Raw genomic sequence first — 20737 nt, 5'->3', positions numbered from 1 at the left:
AGGCCTCAGGACAAGCAGACCAGGCCCGAGGGACAGGAAAGAGGCTTTTCCTTTACAGATGTTCTCAGCCAAATATTTTCATCAGAACTGCAAAGTGTGCACAAACACTGGCATTCCTCAGTCCAGCAGAGCTGTTGAGGCCCCTCTGCAGCAGGGAAGTTGAACTAAGGACACCACAGGCATTCCTAGCACTGGGAACCATGATGCTAAAGGCCTGTCCAGGGTCTGAGTGCTTCGGTCCAGGTGGGAAGAGATGTGCCCCAAGGACATATGCCACAGTCACCAAGCCCTGGCCAACTGGCTGCCATAACTTTTCCCTTCACAGGGGGGGGACAAGGTTAGAGAAGTTAAAGGACTTGCTCAAACACTGCTCTTAACTACCTCTCAAAATCAATATGGCAGGGAGTTAGGAGCTAGAGATGGAGAAAGTGAATTTGAACCCACCTCCAGTGAAGTCACAAGGACCTAGGTACCTGCTCTCCACAGCTTCACTACTGCCTCCATTTCTTCCTAAGCAGGAAGGGCAGGAGGAAGACATGACAGTTCCCACATTTTCTCTGCCCAGGAAGCTGGCAGCTGGGGTGAGGCTGAGCCCTTTTGGTTACTTTCTGAACCAGACAGCTCCAGAAAGTCCCTTCTTTCCCTGGAACCAGCAGCTATGTCACATCTGGGTTTACAACGCTTTATTAGGATTCAGGTTCCAAACAAGGTAGGAAGCAGCGGCAAGAGGGGTTCAGGTAGAGGGACGAGGAGGGAACACCAGGCTTGGATAGCTGGGCCGATGACAGAGGCCAAATGGGAGCCCTGGGCTGGAAGGGTCTGGAGAGGGGGCCTGGGGTCAGTCTGTAGGACAGGATAGGGGTCAGCGGATGGTGTATCGTACATATGGGACCTCAACGTCCTCGCCACTCTCGTCGTTGCAGCACAGCTCAAGCACCAGGGCCCGCACATGGCGGCCCAGCTTTCGCTTCGACACACGGCTTACGATCTCTGTCATCCTGGGGGCGGGGGAGCAGAGGGTCAGGGAGGCAAAAAGTAAGTGAAGAGGGGCAGGTAGCTGAGGGCAGAGGAGGTGAAGGGCAGTGAGCAGGAGTGGGACAGCTACAAGTTGAGGGTCCCCACTACCCAACTCACGGCTGATCCAACCGTTCCTTGAGCTTGGCGGCCGGCATGAAGAAGGAGTAGAGCATAGACACACCCTGGGACAGCATGGTGATCTCCAGCTTATGCTCTGTCTGGAGGAGAAGGGGGAGGACAGCAGTGTCACGGGGGTGGACAGGCCAGCCAGTCACCTGCACACTCCGCCCCAAGTGGGGTGAGAGAGAGAAAGGGGTCTCACCTTGAAGTAGTCAAGGAACTGTTTGAGGGTCATCTCCTCACCATTAGACTGCAGCCCCTGTACCTCAAAGCGATCCCACAATGTCCACTCTTGGTTATAGTACTGTGGGACAAGGAGCAGGCCAATGGGATGGGGGCCACCAGAGGGCGCAGCCCCATCAGTCTCCCCCTCCACTCATGCAGACATGCTTAAGTCAGATCACAAGCCTCTTCTGTCCAAAACTTTCTCATGGCTTTTGTCTTGCCTTGAGTAAAGAATGAAACCCTTATGATAATGGAGATAAGGCCTTAAGTCATTGGAATCCTATTCTCTTCTCATTTCCTATCTCCTCATCCTCTCACTCACTCTGTTCTAACGACTTCTTCCTCAAACATCCCAGGCACACTCCTACCTCAATACCCCCGCAGAGACTGGCCCCTCTGTCTGGAATGCCTTCCCGGCAAATCCTTCATGGCCTGTCTCCTCACCTCCTCCAAGTCTGGACTCACATGTCATCTTCTCCATAAGGCCACTCCTGATTATCCCACAGCTAAAATCCCAAACCCATCCCCTCACCACCTGGTACTCTCAAGTTCTCTTTATCCTATTCTTTTTTTGGGGTTCCAAAATCATTTATTGTGTTACTCTATTTCAGGAATATAACCTTAGCACCTGTAAGAGTACCTAGCATGCAGTAGGTGCTCAGTAAATATCTGAGTGAATGAAGAAGCAAGCAAAAGCACTTCACATACTAAGCACCCAATAAATTTTGGGTGCTACTATTGTGCAGTTATTAATCATAATCTACTATTCAAATATCTTTTCTGAGGTCTTCCACAAGCAGAATCAGACCGGTACTTAGCACATAGAAAATACTAAAAAAAAAATATGGGGCTTCCCTGGCGGCGCAGTGGTTGAGAGTCCGCCTGCCAATGCAAGGGACACGGGTTCGTGCCCCGGTCCGGGAAGATCCCACATGCCGCGGAGCGGCTTGGTCCGTGAGCCATGGCCGCTGGGCCTGCACGCCCGGAGCCTGTGCTCCGCAACGGGAGAGGCCACAACAGTGAGAGGCCCGCGTACCACAAAAAAAAAAAAAAACAAACAACTATATATATATATATATATATATATATGATAAGTGAATAAATGAACAAAGGGGTACACAAAAGGAACAGGTACACACTGACCAAAACCCTCTCCTGGTGACAGGCTATGAAGCAAACTAGAGCCAGCTCTACAGAGAAACACCCACCCACAAATCCACTTCCCCTGATGCAGGCCCTCACCTGATGACGGGGTGCTGCAAGGGGTTCGGAGAAGCCAAAGAAAGGCAGGGCCAAATTGAGGAAACCATTCTTATAGGAGTCAAGCTGTCGGTGCCCCTGCACCACCTTGTACAGCTCTAGACACACAAGGCCAACCACGGCTGCTGTGGTCGTGGCAATGGCCGGGATGATCTTTCCTGCAATCAGCTTGCTCTGTGAGGAAGGAAAGGATCAAGGAAGGAAGTTAAGGGTAGAAGAAGCTCATATTCTACAGAAGGGATAGAATGTGGGCAACTGCAGCCTGGGAGGGGGTGAAACGTCAAGTCTAGATTTGCCTCACCTTGTGCCGGTCTGCAGGGGGAATGTCATAGTTCTCTGCCCGGAGGTTGGATGCAGCCACAATGAAATCCATATGGAAGTTGCTGTCATCATCCTTTTATGAGTGAGAGGTTAAGGTGGGGAGACAATAAGGAGAGGATCAGAGGAGGAAGAGGATTCCTGGCCTCCGGAGACACAAGTATCCTCCACTGCAATTACCTGCTGGGCTCTCAGATCACAAAGGCATGGCTGGGAACATCTATTCGTTCAGGGCCCCATAGCAGGCCTGCGATCCAATCCCACAAAGGCCTGGGGCTGCCTCTAGATCCCCAGAACCTGTTCTGTCCTGCCCATCTGTGCTTAGCCCATCCCCACTGCCTGCCCAGGGCCCCCACCCAGCACCTTCTCGAAGTCAATGGGGTACATCTTGAACCCAGGGAGCTTTTCTGGACTGGGCAGTATGGCCTTGAGCTCCTCCAGACGACTGTCATCTGCAGGGAGAGAGGAACACCGTCAACCCTTTAGACCCCAGGCCAGGGTCTAAGGTAGAAACAGGAGCTCAGGTGGGGCAAAAGTTTAGGTAGATAAAGGATTTGAAAAGGAAAGACATCCTGGGAGGGAGGAGGAGCAATGGGGAGAGAGAGAGCAGGACAACAGAGTACAAGCCTGAATAAGACAGGGGGCAGGGGGCAGGTATATCAAGAGAGAGGTATCTCTAGAGACTCTACGGAACTGAAAATGAAGACATTAGGAGAAAGTGGGGATGGACAGATCAGGATGGGAGAGCTGTAGATCTCAGGAAGAATGATGCAGAGAGAGGTGGGGAGACATAAGAGGATACAGGGGAAAAAGGCAGGGGAAGATACATAGAGGGGAAGTTGGGAGAAATATGCAGATGTGGATATTGAGGTTAAGATACTGGGGGACAGAGTATATGAAGAGTGGAGAATAGGGGCATATACAGAGGATGAGATAGGTGAGAAAAAAATTTATACACATGATAGACACATCTTATATATACCCTATATATGCTGTGTGTGTGTGTGTGTGTGTGTATACACACGCACACGTTTATATACATTTTACATACACCTTGCATATGTTTTATATATATTACACATAGATACATATGTATGCATGTATATGAGGAACAAGATGGAGGAAATACACAGAGAGGAACATGACAGATATATATTTGGGGAGGAAGATGGGGACATGGGAGAAAATAAAAACAGCCACATTCGTTCATTTGTATGTTGTGTATGGCTGCTTTTGTGCTTCAACTGCAGAGGTGATTAACTGCAGACACTAGATGGCCTGCAAAGCCTAGAAGAGTCACTGTTTGGCCCTTACCCCTGATATACAGCATGAGCTGGGGGAAAGAGATGGAGAGAGATGGGGAACTGGGGCAGAGATATGGAGAGGGAGATGAGGAAAACTGTGGAGAGCAATACCATGGCAAAGATGCACACAGAGGAACATGGCGGTGGGAAGATGGGGCAGATACCAAGGGAGCAAGACCATTGGTGGAAATCACACCCTCCAGATAAACCGATCAAGAAGAAACAGAGAAAAGTTGTTCTTTCCAAGGGAAACACACACAGAGCAAGAGAAACAAACAGCTAGTTCTCCTGAGGGCCAGGGAGTGGGGAGGAGGAGGCAGGAGGGATAGAATTTAACCCAACCGACCCTCATTTCAGAGCAAGGGAGGCTCAAAGGAAGGTGTGGGGAAGCCTTAGGCCAGGGGTTGCAGAGCAGTGCCAGGGGCAGAGAAGGCTGGACTGGGCAGGGGACAAGTGGGGGTGGTGACTCCTGGCCAACTGGCCAAACATCCTCACCAACAGAGGCATTGGCGCTCTGTAGCTCCTGGTCAGAGACATGGATCTTGACGCCGGACTTGGGGGTAAACTCGGGGACCTGCACAAACTGTAGGAGCGCTGCCACAGCATCTCGGTCCTGAGAGCCTGTCAGCCCATAGGTCTGGGCAAACAGGTTGGCAGCAGCCATCACGTAGTCCAGATGCAGAGGCTGGGAGAAGGCAGGGCCCAGAAGGGTGAGCACGTCCACCCTCACCTGGGGAGTCTCGGCCTCCTTCCCACCCACGCACCCTCCACCTGACCCTAGGAGACCCCAAGGAGGAGACTTACATTGTTGACATCAAAGGTGAGCGGGTGTGGACAGCGTTTGGGCCCAGACCAGAATGGAGCTCCCGAGCTTGTGAGCTAAGGAAGTAGAGAGAATTTTGAGGAGCAGGACCTGAGACTGGAGTCCTCTCTAACAATCCTAACTTCCCACCTTGGCCCTGGATGTGCCCTGACTCACTATTCCTGGCTGGGCACGCGCAGGGGGCTAGAATAGATCATGAACAACCCAGACTGCAGGGTCCTGTAGATGGAAGTGCTGATGCCAAGCTGAATGAAACAGGGGCACCTCACTGAAAAAAAACTCCTGGCACTCACTCTGTGCTAGCCACACAGCCATTTAACAAACCCTTATGAATTGCTAGGCACTGTACTAAGCTAATGTTAATAAATCCTCACAAAAACCCTCGTGAGGTAGATTACTGTTATCTCTACTGATGAGGAAACTGAAGTACAGAGAGAAGGTATGTGACTTGCCCAAATGAAAATGGAGCTGGGATTTGAACCCCCACTGATTCCTGAGCTCTTAACTCCAAAATCTCTCCACTATGATCCTTCCAGTCCTGGGAGGTGGGTGAGTCAGCCCACACCACAGGTAAGGGAAACAGAAATGAAGTCTCTTGCTCAAAGGAAAGGGGACAGCAAAAACAGGTCGAGTTTAATCATTCGTGTGAGACCCCCATGCTTGGGGCATCTGCCACAGCTGGACTAATGACCGAGAGGAGCCACACGGAGAACGCACAGCAGGCTCCTGTTTCTGGGAAACGCATCCCGCCAAATGGACCTGGCAAGTGGGCGTTACCTGGTCGGGAGGGAAGTTGTGCAGCAGCTGCCGGATGTTGTTAGAGTACTGGGTGTGCCAGTGGTGGCAGGCCCAGGCCACACAGTCGGCCCAGGTACATGGCCGCTGCAGCACCAGGCTGCGCTGCACGGCCTCCAGCACCTCCAGGGGTTGGGTGCCCGCCAGCCGCAGGGTCCGCTCCACAAACTTGGGGTCTCTATCAGGAATTGGAGGGGTCAAAAGGGCAGGATTACACAGCGGCCCCAAGCGTGGGCTCCAGGGCAACCCCACTTTCTCCATGGAAAGCTAGTCCTGACCCCCAGTGGAATGAGGCCCCAACATTCACTGACCCACTTGAGAAGTGTGCCTGGTACTGGGTGTCACACTGGTGAGGAAAGCAGACAGGATGCTCTGGCTGGAGGGTAGTGGGTGGGGTGAGGGGGCATTTGGTTACTTACGTGAGGTACTGGTTGACGTTTTCTGCCGGCTGCTTGAAGAGGCCTTCAAACTCATCTCTAGCCCACTGCAGACAGAGCAAACAGATTACAGGGGGCGATGGTTGACAAAATGGGCTTCTGGAGGCATTAGAAAGACCATCAGTGAACAAATCAAACAGGATGAACAAAGCTGCTCTGGCAGAAGGTAAGCCCCGCAATCACTGTTCCCAACCTTCCCCACTCCACCCCCGCACCAGCACCTCAATTTGAAAAACCAATGAACTTGATCTGGACAGCAGTTACACTAGTGAATGCGTGAAAAAAATTTAGTTCTGTGTACCTTACGTGAGGTACGTCATGCCTCAATAAAAAAGAAACAATTGAGTTACGTGTATTTTTAAATTACATTACATATTTAAAATTACGGTCCTATACAGGCCCCGAGGACTCAGCAGCAAACTGGACAGAGGCTCTGCCCTCTGAGAATTCCTAGAACAGTAAGTGCTGTCACTGGTGAGGGAGTTTGGAGGATATAGATGTCAGAGATCAAAACCAGCTCCGCTACACAGTATCTAGCTTTGCAACTTCAGGGACACACAGTGACACTTAACTCTGTGCCCTCCTTTCCAAAACAGATACTGTAACAGTAGTATGTACCTCACGGGTTGCCAAGTATGTACATATTTAAAGTTTATTTAAAACAGCACCAGATACATAGTGAATGCTAAATGCTTTACAACCCCATGAAGTATATACTACTGTCACCTCCATTTCATCACAGGCATGGAGAGGCTAAGTCCAAGGTCACTCATGGCCTAGTGAGTCTGTGGTGGGTGCACAAATACAAAGACACCCAGTCTGGAACTGCAGGGGTAGAAGGGAAAGTGATAGAGGGAACTGTTTTTTTCCCCCCCTCCCTATTTTGTTCCCACCCCCCCATACTTTTACTAAACGTTCTGAATGGTTTGCTCTCAAAGAATGTACTAAGAATCATCTGATAACACAGTGGTTATCCTTAGGTTCTGGTCTGTAGGCCTAGGTGCTGGACGACCTAGTTATGTTCGCTTTGTAAAAAACTCAGCCAGATAATATGTGCACTGACTGCTCTGTATTCTGTATGTATATGCATCACGCAAACAAAACCAACCTGGAAAACCAGCTATTAAACCCATTTTGAGCAACAGCAGGGGAAACCTGAATATGGACTGAGTATTAGAGACAAATAAGTAACTAGGAGAGACAGTAAGAATTACCATTAACTTTGTTCAGCATGAAGGTGGTGTTTTGGTTAGACACGGCAATTCTTACCTGGGGGCAGTTCTCACCTGGGAGAGATTTTGCCCCCAGGGGACATCCAGCAATGTCTGAAGACATTTTTAGTTGCCACAAATGGAAGGGGGTGCTACTGGCATCTAGTGGGTAGGAGCCAGGGATTCTGCTAAACATCCTACAGTGCTCAGGATGCCCCCATGACAAAGAGATATCGGGCCCCAACTGTCACCAGTGCTGAAGTTGAGACCCTGTTATGTGCGAATACATCCTCCCTTCGAAGAAGCAGAGGGAGTGAAGCATTGTGATGGCCACAATATACTTCACCAAAAGAAGAAAAAGCCACATGAATCTATGAAGAGAATGTGGCAAAACGTTAACAAATGTTAAATCTAAGAGTATTTGAGTGTTCCTCACACTATTCTCTGTATCTGTCTAAACGCTGAAAAGTTTTCAAAACAAAAGTTAAAAAATGGCTTCCCTGGTGGCACAGTGGTTGAGAGTCCGCCTGCCAATGCAGGGGACACGGGTTCGTGCCCCGGTCCGGGAAGATCCCACATGCCGCGGAGTGGCTGGGCCCGTGAGCCGTGGCCGCTGAGGCTGCGCGTCCAGAGCCTGTGCTCTGCGATGGGAAAGGCCACAACAGTGAGAGGCCCCCGTACCACAAAAAAAAAAAAAGTTTAAAAAAAAAAGAATGAATCATTCTAGAAACCAAGGTTGCAAGATAGAAAGTAAGAGAGGAAGGTTTAAAGAAAAAGCACAGGGGCCAGTGGACGCGAGGCCGGGTGCCTGACCCCTGCCCTCTCCCCCCCCATGCTGATCACCTGCAGGGTGTGCTCGATGGCATTGGGGAAGTTCTTCAGTGTGCAGATGGGGATGGACTTTTCAGGCGGGTCCTGGCTGGAGCTGTATGATTCTGTCAGGAAGGGGATCACCACCTGCACATTGCCCTTGGTGCCCAGTGTGCCTGACTCCAGCAGTGGCTTACGGTAGTACACGCAGCGGCGGTCCATGTACATGCCTGGGGGGCGGGGGGGGGGGGGTCACAACAAAAGGTGAGTGCCAGAAAATGGACATCAGGAGAATGGAAGACAGGCACCTCCAAGATACATACATACACACACACACACACACACACACACACACACACACACACGCACGCACACACACAACTTGGCCCCTGACCTCCTCACCCGCCTCCAAACTCACGGGCATCCACATTATCCAGGGCGTTGGCCACACCATCCAGGTTTTGGAAGAAATCGTCATCATAGATGCGCTCGGTGTCAGGGCCTACACGGTTCTGGTGGCTTGTCACTCGGATGTGCGGATTCATCTGGCGCACAGCTGCAGCAGCTGTGTCAGACTTTAACTTCTGGGGGGACACGGGTAGGAATGGGGGAACAGAACTCAGTTATTCATGCATGCACCAGCGAACCTCCACAGAGCTGTCCTCCTGAAGGCTGGTTTATTTAATGCTGGGAAGAACCAAGTCCTGAGTTCAGGAGGCTCCCTGGTTTGGCAGGAGACAGTCCGTGACAGTACCACATGGCTAGGGCTGTGACAGATATGGCAGGGGCTCAGTGAAAAGGGAAGCAGTGCACAGACACAGGCTGGAGACAATAGGCCAGCCATTTGTTCTTCTGCCTACCCAACTTCTATTGTTCTTGCAGTTAACGGCACCCAGGGCTGGGGAACATTCCCCCAAACAAAACAGAATCTTAGCACACAGACAAGGAGGTTCCTTTCAAAGTCCAAATCAGGTCACGTCCCTCCTCTGCTGAAAACCCTCCCTTGGCTCCCACCTCCACTGAAGGCAAAATGAGTTGGCCCCCGTTTCCTCTAGCTCATCTCCTATTACCCTCCCACCTCAGGATCTTGGCCTGGAGCACTCTTCCCCAGAAGAAGGGACTCTATTCCCTCATGCCCTCCAAGTCGGCAGAAATGAGCCCTTCCTTAACCACTGTAATCAAAACTGCAAACCGATCTCCCTGGCCTGCCCACTTCCCTCATCTTGTTTTTGTTGTTTCCTCTGCACAGCACTTATGGACGTTAACTATAAACTTCGCTATTGTACTGTGCTTACTGTTTACTGTCTGTCCCCGTCCACTAAAATCTTTGTTTCCTTGGTGTACCTAGAACAGAACTTACTCAATAACTACTTGGTGAATAAATGAATGAACAAAAGGGGAATCGATCCTGGCCAGGCAACAATGACACTGTCCCCTACAGAAGGCTTCCTAACTAGATCACCATATAACCCAGCTTCTATCTGTGCAGAGAAGAGTGAACCTAGCACAAGTACTCTCCTAGGAAAGAGGCCTGCTGGCCAGGTTGGCCCTTGGCTGCAGTCTGGGAACCTGGATTTCTGGAGGGTTCTTGCCATTCAGTACCTGGTAAGGGCTTCTCACTGTGCCTAGACTGCTTATGCAAACCCTGTGGTTTATGCTGAACTCCTGCTCTCCTTCTGGGAGTCTGGAATTTGGGGACATTACCAGCAGAAGGTGCCTATGTGACCAGACCACAGTAAAAACCCTGGGTACTGTGTCTCTAACGGGCTTCCCTGGTTGGCAACATTTCACGTGTTGTTGCAACTCGCTACTAGGGGAATTACGCATGTCCTGTGCGACTCCACTGGGAGAGGAGTCTTGGAAACTTGTGCCTGGTCTCCCCCAGACTTCACCCCATGAGCCACTTCCCTTTGCTGATTTTGTTACGCATCCTTTTGCCGGAAGAAATCGTTAACTGTGAGTACAACTACATGCTGAGTACTGCTGAGTCCTAGGGGACTAGTGAATCATTGAACTTGGGACCCCCAACACACTGTCCCAACCAGCACTCATAAGAAGGAAAAAGAAAAAAAAAAGGAGATAAAAAACGGGAGATTCGATGGAAGGGTACTCAATGTTTGTTGAACGAGTGACAGAGAGAAGGTGAAGGAAAGAAAAAGGTGGTAAAGCCCCTTTTCCAAGAATGAGAACAAAAGAGGAAAACAAGATGACAAAGTCCCACCTCCTACCCCCACCACTCTCACCGTGACGTCCCAGGGCCGGAACAGAAACTGTCTGTTCAGATTTGACTTCTCAATGGTGTCCATGTCTGTGATGACAATTTCTCCGCCCTCCCCACAGCCCAGCCCAATCATGGCAAAGTTCTTGAGCAGTTCACAGCCAATGGCCCCTGCGCCCACCTAGAAGACAGCCAAGAAGAGAGAAAGAGGCTAGTCAGGGTGATGCAGGTCAGTGTGAAGTCACTCATCACTCCTCACTCTCACTCCCCTTGAAGATAGCAAGAGAGGGGAGAGGTGGGTCTAGTGCCACATCCTCAAGTGCCAGGGCTATGAGAAATAACCCAGGCATCTGAGGGAGGAGGCACAAGATGGTGGAAACAGAAGGACACACCAGGCTTTCCCTCAAGATAAAAGAAAATGGCAAAAGTCATGCGGTAGAGATATAAGAACCAAAGACCCGCCCTCAGGAGGCAGAAGGAGACCCCTTAAGAGGTAGCCAGAGGCCACAGGAGATGAAGAAAGTGTCTGTCCCAGTGGATCACTCACCAGGAAGTACTTCTGCTTGCCCAACTTCTCTTGCAGGTGTGAGCCAAATACAGCTACCTGCCCATCATAACGGTTCTGGCGCTGAGGAATGCAGAGGGAGAAGGGTCAGAGAAAGGCCTCACCAGAAATGCCCCCAATGACATCTCCCCCAGGGCCCCACTCACATACCGGGAGGCACTTGTCCTCCGTGAGGGCCTCTTTGTCCTCGGGGAGACACTCCAGTGCATCAAAGTACAGCCACTGCATGATGGGCATAAACTTCCCGGAGCAAGCCTGGGGATTGGGCAGGACAGGGGAAGTGGTCAGTGGTTAACTGGGGCCTGACACAGAAGGACAAGCGATGGAATCAGGGAGGTGTCTGGCCCAACCCAACCCTGTCCTTCTCCATCTGTGCTGACCTTCATGACCTCCTGGGCAGCTAGACCCCCGATGAAGGCATTTATCGGTGCCAGATCCCCAGCAGCCACATATGCCAGCTTTCGGATGAGGTCCTCATCCAGGCTGTCCTGCTGCACCGCTGGCAGGGCTCGAGCATTCACAGCCTGGGCCAAGGTCACCAGCTCTGTGGCATCCTCCTGGTGGGGCAGAAGGAACCAAGAGCATGCCTGTGAGGCCACTGTGGGGGGTGGGGGGCTAGGCAGAGAGGCACTGTGGGCCTTCGATGCCAAGGTCATCTGCCCTGGGTGGCTCACCCACCTACCCACCTCATTGCGGGGCCGAGGGGGCCGGCCATGCTGAGCACAGAAATGGTGCAGGGCCTGGAACCCAATGTGCAGCTGGGCGGGGTGGGAAAACTTGGCGAAGTCCGTCATCACAAAGTCAGGCTCTGCTAGGGAGGCCAGCAAGGATTTCTGTGGGGGGCAGAGCATCAGAACCAGAAGAGAAGAATGGAGAACCTGGAAATGCCTGGCACCACCCCCAGAGCCCACTACTCCCCACACTCACAAAGCTGATCTTCTTGGGTACTTTGACCTGGCTGACGATGCCTCCACGGATATAATCAGAGAAGTTGGAGGTGTCACAGATGCTAAAGGTGTAAGGACCTAGGGTAGACAGGGAAACTGTCAGGCTACCCACCCTTCCTAAAACTCACAACACCCACAGGATGAGGAAAAATCCATCCCTGACCCAGCCCAGACATCAGGAGTAATCGATTCCACTCGAACTTCAGAAACCATCTACCCTCTCGCCCAGCTCAGAGCCCATGGGACCCTGTGTCCCTGACCCCAAGTCTACACTATCTACACTAGAAGACATTCTCTGCTCCCTGTCCGAACCCAGTCAGACATGAGTGGATCCTCTGATCTGCTTTGTTCAAACACCAGAGACCTTTTCCCCCTCAATGTAGGTACCAGGAGCCTCTTCTAGGAACAGCTCAAACACGAGACAGCACTTCTCCCCCATGTCCCCAGCTCTGGGTGGACCCCAGGGGACTCTGTCTCTGGTTCATCTCAGACACCCAGGATGTGTCTCCCCTCATGCAGAGTCCAGGGAAACACCTCCTATCTCCCATGATTCCCCATGGCCCTAGCTCACCCAGGACTTTGATTTCCATGGGCTGACTTCCATTGAGTTCAACCATGCCCTGTACTTCCGAAAAGGAGACAAAGTCGCCACTCTCAAAGCCATGCCGGGCCTCATCCAGACAGGTAACCACACCGGGGTTGTCCTGGTTAAAGGAGGAGTACCTCAGAGGCAGGCCCAGGGTACCGGGAGCAGACAGGAAGGCCTGCCACCCATCTGCCTGCCAGAACCAGGACCCCTGAGGCTGCCCTCCTCACCTTGGTGACCATAGAAACCATAGCACTGAGCGGCTGCTCCCCATTGGAATCTGTGAGGATCATTTTCTCTCCAAAGTCACAGAAGAGCTGCCTGTAGAGGGAGGCAACAGGGCTGATGCTCGAGTCCCATGCGCTCAGGGACCCCACGTGTCCCTCCAGATGCAGCAAGTACTTGCTGAGCAAATTCAGCCCATCACTGCTGGGAATCAGATGGCACTCATGCTACATGGGGTGAGGTAAAGACACAACATCCAAAACCCAAGGGGCTGAGGGGGGCTGAGGGCAGTCAGAGGTTGGGGGTCTTTTCCTGGGCATGGCAGGGGTCAGGGGAAAAGGGTGGGGGCACTCACCCAAACAGGCCCCGTGTGTCTGCCACCACCAGCTTGATGCCAAAGCTGTGACAGAACTCACCCACCCGCAGCTGGTCCTCCAGGGGGGTGTTGGTGAGGACCACCACCTGTGGAGAGATGGCAGCTCAGGCGAGGGCCCAGCACCAGGGGAAAGGGGAAAGGGGGAGATGGTGGAGGAAGGCTGGTGCGAGGCCTCAGGGAGTCCTTAAGGCTTTGCTGGTTCAGCTCTCTATCACAAATACAAAGTATCTACCATGTATCAGATTCAGCCCAGGCGAAACTCAGTGAAGGGAAATGTGAATCCCTAAACTATGGCAGGCAAGGTAAAGAGGCAGCTGGGAGGACAGAGTTTGGACAACAGCTGATTCCTTCATTTGCCAACACCCACTGCTGCCTGCCTACAACCCTGCCATGCCCTGCGAGACACAGAAGTAAAACTTCATCCTCAGCCAAAGTCTGAGCTCACTCCTACCACACCCACTTGCTCCCAATTCTCAGGACAACACCTGCTCAGCCATGATCCTTGGGACTTAGCTCTCTGCCTGAATGCCCACCCATTCCATCAGGGTGAGCTCCCATAGCTACATCAGGGTTCGGCAGCAGTGTCCTGGCTTGCTGGGACACCCCAGGGCACAATCTCAGCTCCCACAGCTCCTCTTTCCAGCCCAGGGTTTTTATTTAATAAAAAAACCAGCTGCTATTCTAAGTGCTTAGCCCTCACAAAATCTTTATGAAGTCGGCATTATTACCATTCCCATGTCTACAAACAGACAAAAGGCAGGCACAGGAGACTCAGTGACCTGCCCAAGGTCACACTAGTACAATGAGAGACTTGTGCCAAGGCGGTTTGGCTCCAGTCTGTGCACTATGCTGTCCTGTCTGCTGGCTCACATCTTCCCCCTGAAGAGGCAGGTCCAGCATCTAAAGCCTGCTCGCATCCCCTAGCTGCAGCCTCAGCATGAAACCTGGCACCCGGGCTAGTCCATTAAATATTGATCATATGAATAAACCAGAGGTGGGCTCTGAGAGAACTGGGCAGGAGGTCGGGCGGTGGCCCAAGGTACCTGGAAGCCACTGAGGAAGTCCTCTACGAGGGGTCCAGTATAGGCGCTGACAGGCACGTAGCTGTTGAGCTCAGCCAGGTGGGGCTGGGAAACCTCAGCCCGGTTTTTCCCAATGTCCTCCTCCCGCAGGTAGAACTGCAAAGGGGAATGAGGAAAGAAATGAACTGGCTGTGTAGCCTGGGGGATGGGGTCTCAGCAGAGAAGGGCGATGGGAAGAGGTACCTGCGAGGAGAGGTCGGCCCACTGGGCAGTGCCTTGGTCATGCAGGGTGACAGCCTTGACCCCACCAAGGATGATGTTCTTGGCAATCTCCACGCCCAGGCCCCGCAGGCCTGATACCAGTACGCTGGACGTCTGGAGCCGCTTCATTGCCTCATGGCCTAACACATACCTGCCAGTTTAGGGGGCGTCTCAGGTCAGGGCCAGGCCCTTCTGACCCTCTCCACTCAGTGCCCCCTCCCACCTCACAGTCCGACCTCGGCCCCACTTACAGCTGCCGGGAGTAAAGTCCCTCATCTATGTCTGCTTCACTGCCGTTCTTCGCCATTCCCTAGAGATGGAGGGGAAGAACAGGTTCAGGGAGACATGCAGGAGGAGGGGAGGGACAGATGGGACAGCGATACAGAAGACTTTCCCACCCACCACCCCGCCTGCCAGTCTCCAGGAAGAAGACACTCACGTTGGTTGGCACCGAGGGCACTTTGGACAACACGGAGTGGGCAGGGGAACAGTTAGAACCCGGCTTTGGATCAGGCCCGGACACGCAACGTTTCTTGGACAGCGGCGAGCTGGACATCTGGAAGGAAAAAAGAGATCAGAGATGAGCCTAGGGCATGTGGGTGTTCCTGTTGGTTAGTGGTGACTGTGGGGAAAGGGAAGACGTAAGGGCTAATATCCCCATTTTATAGAAGAGGAGACAGGTACAGAGAGGTGAGGTGACTTGCCCAGGGTCACACAGCTATCAGAGCTAAGATCTGAACCCAGGTGGTCTGGCTTGCAATCCATGCTGCTAACCACTAGGCCATTCGCCTTTCTCCCCAGCCCAGCATAATGAGGGAGAGACTCCAATACTGTGGGGGGAAAGGAGTGACAAGAATGTACTTGTCGGGAAGTCAGAGAAAGGATGTAGCTTCAGGTCAGACCCTGGCACTCCTTGACAGTCATCATTTAACCCCTATGGGCTCGGTTCCCTCGCCTGTAAAACAGGGGTGAGAAGAGCACCTACCTACCCCATGGAGCCGTTGATGTGACGAGATATAACACAGACCAAAGAGCCTGGTACAGAGCAGGTAGGCAATAGCAAGCAACCCTTCTCCTCTCCCTTAACCCTAGTGACAGGGGTTTGAGAGGGAAACGCGGCTTGGACATCCATCAGGGTGGCATGATGGCAAGAGATATTGTGCTGAGAACTCAGTTCCCAGAGGGGCTCACAGAGGAGAGTTTCACAAAGTCCAATCTGCTTCCCACCACCCCCAGCTCTGGGAGGGGAAAACACCCAGGGCCAATAAAAGAGGTCACAGGGAGAGAGAAAACACACACTTCCCAAGCCTTGTCTGAGTGTGGAGTCCCTAAAACAGATCAACAATAATGATAAACGAATAGTCATTAGGAGTCCTCCCTGGGCCAAATGTCAAACACAGATCACTTTATGATCTGTGCCTCACTCTGTCCTCAGGGCACCCCTGTGGGGTTTGGACTACTATCAGTAACACTCGCAACTCACATTGGAGGAAAAGAAACTCACTCAGGGAAGTTTGGTGACTTGACCTAGGTTCCCACAAAGAGAGTGGCCAAGCTGGAACCACCCGGGGATCTGCTGACCCTGAGGCCCAGGCTGCTTCCTGATGTTATGGCGTTTCATCCCCTCAACAGTCCTGACCCTGCAAGGAAGGGCCGAGTGTCCTTGCCAGACAAATGGAAAAACCTGAGCTCATGAGGACTAGGTCCCAGAGACAGAACAATGCAGGCTGCTGTGGAAGTGAAATTGGTGGTGGGTGTGTGTGTGTGTGTGTGTGACTGGATCCAGACGCTGGAGACAACAGGACCCCCAATCACTCCCCCCCACCCCGAATGCTCCTCTGAGCCTCTGTTCTCCTACACTGAGCATTTTCTGACACCCAATCACACCAAGTACCCCCACTGTACCTAAGATTCCATCTTGGCGCTTGTCACATGCTAGCACTAAGCAAGACGACAGGAGCTCTCTACCATCTACCAAGAGCTTACTGCCTGTCAATCTCAGAGTAAAGGGCTTTGTATAATCCTAACAATGCCCATGAACCAGATAACCTTATACCCATGTCACAAGTAAGAAAACAAAGGCTAAGAGAACTCCAGTCACTTGCCCAGTCATGCAGCTGGTGCTGGACTGTTTGCCAATGCCTCCTGGGGGAACAGAGTCAGGACCCAGCTCAGGGCCCAGCCCACAGGGCTAAGAGATGAGGGGTGAGGGAGGGGGACCCAGGAGGCTGGCTAGGTCCAAGTCATCTAGCTGAACTGCTGGGAACACTAAGAACCAACTTGGGTAGAAGAGGCGTGGTGAGTTAGTAGGGAGACCAAGGCAAATCATATTTTTCCATTTACTGACTTCCTGACGCGTGATAGGTATCTCATTTCCTCTGAGCCCCCCTTTTCTTCCCCCAAAGCAGGGGCAAACAGAAATATCCTCAAAGGGCTGCTAGGGAGGTTAAAAGAGTCAAGGTCTGTGGTCAGAACTCAGAGGCTTAAGGATATAAGCTCCTCCCTGGGCACCTGCAGAGGCCTCCACTACTTAGTTATCGCCTTGCCTTGTCACTGATTTGGTTGTTTGGGACACACCATCTTCCCACTTGCGAAATCAGAGATGATCCAGGGCCAGAGAGATCTCTGCTATCTGGACCTTTGACATCTGGACCCCTAATGCTGGCAACAAGGGTCTAAGCAGGTTTTGGTTGATGGTCTGAGAGTGGATTCAATCGCAGAGATTTGGAACAGGCCAGTCTCAAGGCAAGCAGAAGGGGTCTGGGGCAGAAACCCCAGAGAGGAGCTAAGATCCTCCACCCCCAGCATAAATTCGAAACCTTTCTCTCTCAACACATGCTCAGGCCCCAATTAGAACACATATACTATCAATTGTTCAGCAAAGCTGAAATGAGGCTTAGAGAGTTTCAGAACCTGCCTGAGGTCTCCAATCTGCTGATTTTGAAGTCTGAGCATTGTCTACCACCCAAACCAGAGACAGAGGTTTGAGGTAGGAGTCCTGGAGCAGGTCTGAGAGAGGGCAGACACAGGGTCAAGTTATCAGGATAGAGAGAAGCTAGGGCACAGGATGCTGGGGCCTGTCAAGCCTCCTAGGAGGGATTAACTGAGAGGTCCCTGGGAATATAAAAGAGTCAGGAGACGGTTGTCTGAGCCCTTGGAGGCTCAGAGGGAGATGGGAAAGGGGATGTTAGAAGTCCTGGGGGGCAGGAGGAGTGGTGCTGGGCAAGGTTGTTAAGACTCATATCTGGGTCCTTGGAAAAGGAGTTTTTACGAAAGGGCCAGGAAGTTGCACCTGAGGCCCCAGCGGCTGCACAGGGAATGGGTGGGGGACTCTGCAGTCCAAGGAGGCTGTGGGAAGACGCTGGGGTCTGCGGGTGGGGGTATTCTCCATCAGGGGGATGCTGGGGCCCTGGGAGGTCTTCACTGGTGGCAGAGGGAAATCTTTGACCAAAAATAACTGGGACTTGCAGGGAAAAGGTGTCTCTGACATTGATGTCAGAGTCCCAGGAGGCTATGAGGGTGGATGCTGAGGCCCGGGGTGGGGTCGTGGAGGGATTTCTAATGGAGTACAAAGGTCTTGTGTTGATCTCTGATTGGTACGTGCTAGGTACTGCAGCTGCTCTGAGGAGTGGAAAGGGGAGGCTGAGCCCAGACAATTCTGGCCCTAAAAACTTCAGTAAGCAGATACTGGCTAGGTCCCCAGGTGGGGTTGGGTTTCTCTGACCAATTATGTGGGACCCCATGGAGGCTCAGAGAGTAGATCCTACTCTGATGGAGAACTGGACCCGTTGTGGGAAGGGACAACTGACAATGATGTTGGGGTCCTACGAAGCTGAAAGCCTAACTGAGGATGCTGGAATCCTGAAAGGCTCTGAGGGCAGATTCTTAGGCCTGATGTGAGGTTAAGGGGTCTATGAGAGAAGCTGGAACCCCGGTTGGCTTTTGAAGGCAGAGGCTGAGTGAAGCGTGGGATTTGAGGCAAGACTCTGATGGAAGGGGCTAGGAGCCAACAGGGTCTGCAAGGGCAGATGCTGGCAGAGAGATCTCTGATGGAGGATTGTATGTCCAAACAGTTCCTCCCTGGTGTCTGGTCCCCTGGGAGGCTCTGAGGGAAGATACTGGGGGTTATGAGTGTCTGATGGGGGAGATGCTGAGGCCCGCAAGAGGTACTCTCTGAAAAGAATACTGGGACCATAAAAAAGGGTGCATTCTCTTAAAGTAAAGGAAGTCTCTAAGGGCAGATTCTAGGAATTAAAGCAGTCTTTAAAGGTGAGTGCTATGTGGAAACCTCTGAATAGAAATGCTGGCCCGGAGAGGTTTTGGAGGGAAGATGCTGGGCCAAGGTGGGTTGGGAGACCTCTGAGATGTGGGGGAGTGCTCTCTGACATGGAGGCCAGGCGCAAATGGCCTTTCACAGGGTCTAGACTCCTTCAAAGCTGAGGGCAGAGGGTGGGGGGGGGAGTGTGTGTGTGTGTGTGTGTGTGTGTGTGTGTGTGTGTGTTGGGGGGGCAGGTTCTGAAGGAAGATGCTAGAAAAGACTCTTTTAGAAATGAAGCCAAATGGACCCTCCCTGAGGTCTGGCCCCTCTTGAAAGCTGCGAGGGCAAATACTGAGGAACTAGGAGTGAATGAAGAGAGATTCTGTGGAAGGTCTTTAATGACATACACTGGTAGGAGGCTTTGACCAGGAATGTCGATCCCGTAAGTCTCTACTGCTGATTGGGGGAAGTTCCGATCTGCGATGCAAGGCTCAGGATGGGGTCAGGTCACTGACTAGGAATGTTGGCCTGAGTCTCTAAAAGCAGATTCTGGGGGGTCTGACTCTAAGGTCAGATTTTGGAGCCCGAGGGACTGGGCTGGTCCCGGATGGGAAATGTCGGCCCCGCCCCAAGATCTACCCCCCCTTCTCTCCAACGATCCTGCGTCCGAGTCATCACCGCCCGCCCCAACGTCAGCTTGGCCCTGCGCCGACCCAAGACCCTCCAATGCTTCGCGAAGCCCCTGCCCCGGCCAAGGAACTGAGAAAGGCCATTTGTTACCAATGCCGGTTCCCCGGGTCGCGCCGCCGCCAACTCCTCTAGGAGCCGAAGCCAAGCCCGGCCGCCACCCTCCTCCTTCTCCTCCTCCTCCTCCCTGCCGCCTGGGCCGCCTAGAATCGCCGTCGCTGCCTTCTCCTCCTCAGGCCGTAGTGGTTGTGCTCGTCCCTGGGACCTCCTTACCCTCAGCTGCCGCCGACACAAGATGGCGGCCGTCGAGCCCGGGGCCGGAACAAAACCTTGGGCCCCACCTCCAGAAACCCGGATGCAGGCAGGCCGCGCCCGTTTATGAATCATGCATGACGGCCCCTGCCTGTTTGTGACTCCTTTGAAGGCGAATAGCTCCACCTGGTGGTTACCATGGCAGTAACTAGGAAAACAGGTAAAACGACATAGAGGGCACGCCCATGGAAGGTGAATAATGAATACATTGTTACAGCCAGGCTACCATGGAAACCAAGAAAGGACATCAAGTCCACACTTCCTGATCGTGAATTATGCACGAGGCCGGGTGGCTGGTTGACTAACACCCTGCAACCAGAAAGCCAATGTTAAAACATGGAAGTCACACCCCAATGCTCATGAATAATGAATGATCTTGCTGCAGCCTGGAAGCCAAGGAGACCGAGGCCACATCTTATCATGAGTAATGCATGAGGCCCGGTGGGCAAGAACAAAAGAGACAGGTCCGCCCCTTACTGCATCTAATACCCAGTAAGCAGGGTAATAGGGCTAACACAGGGAAAACACACTCCCCCAGCTCATGAATAATGAATGGTGATGCTGCAGCGCCCAACCTGGAAGCTCAGAGAGGTCAAGAAAGGTCCCACCCAGTTACTCATGAATTATGCATGAGACTGAATGGACAGATACACTCAAGACAGCCCTCTCCAGCAAGTAGGGATTTTGGTACTCCAGGCAAGGCAACTTGGTCACCCCTTCCCGTTCATGAATGATGAAAGGTGCTGCAGAACCACAGGGGAAACCCAGGAGAAGTGCAGCTGCCTCCTCCCCACCCTTAACTAACTGCACCGGGGCTGCCTTGGTCCAACCAAATCCAGGTTTACCACATACCGCTGGCAGGTGCCTCAGTTTCTACAACTGTAAAATGGGGATAGTAGTAGAACCCATCTACATCGTCAAGGCAAAATGTGTCACTGTGAAAACCAGAGAATATGAACT

The 20737-nt window shown here is 52.4% G+C and overlaps 1 protein-coding gene across 1 annotated transcript; it reads right to left on the bottom strand.

Moving 5' to 3' along the window:
- Positions 1-668: 668 nt before the first annotated feature.
- UBA1 (ubiquitin like modifier activating enzyme 1) lies at positions 669-19759 on the bottom strand. The gene is made up of 26 exons (XM_065900942.1): positions 19559-19759; positions 14960-15076; positions 14772-14830; positions 14503-14671; positions 14281-14415; positions 13217-13323; positions 12867-12957; positions 12622-12754; positions 12031-12128; positions 11790-11936; positions 11484-11660; positions 11254-11358; positions 11086-11166; positions 10564-10719; positions 8739-8904; positions 8354-8550; positions 6282-6346; positions 5845-6040; positions 5049-5123; positions 4740-4929; positions 3304-3392; positions 2924-3016; positions 2605-2796; positions 1340-1441; positions 1135-1235; positions 669-998 (listed from the first exon to the last, which is right to left on the bottom strand). Exons 2-26 carry the CDS (start codon positions 15074-15076, stop codon positions 863-865), a joined length of 3177 nt encoding a protein of 1058 aa, XP_065757014.1. The 5' UTR covers positions 19559-19759; the 3' UTR covers positions 669-862.
- Positions 19760-20737: the final 978 nt, after the last annotated feature.

The sequence above is a fragment of the Phocoena phocoena genome, chromosome X (genome assembly GCF_963924675.1).
Source record: "Phocoena phocoena chromosome X, mPhoPho1.1, whole genome shotgun sequence".
Lineage (NCBI taxonomy): Eukaryota > Metazoa > Chordata > Mammalia > Artiodactyla > Phocoenidae > Phocoena > Phocoena phocoena.
The sequence above is the reverse complement of the archived record's forward strand: the minus strand, read 5'-3'. Positions and strand labels throughout refer to the sequence as shown.

Coding starts and splice junctions, on each gene's coding strand:
- UBA1 (XM_065900942.1), bottom strand. CDS start 15,076: ATGTCCAGCTCGCCGCTGTCCAAGAAACGTTGCGTGTCCGGGCCTGAT. Junction 14,416..14,502: donor GGGCCGACCTCTCCTCGCAG/GTACCTCTTCCC, acceptor TCCCCTTTGCAG/TTCTACCTGCGGGAGGAGGA. Junction 2,797..2,923: donor CCCCTGCAGACCGGCACAAG/GTGAGGCAAATC, acceptor CCTTCCTCACAG/AGCAAGCTGATTGCAGGAAA.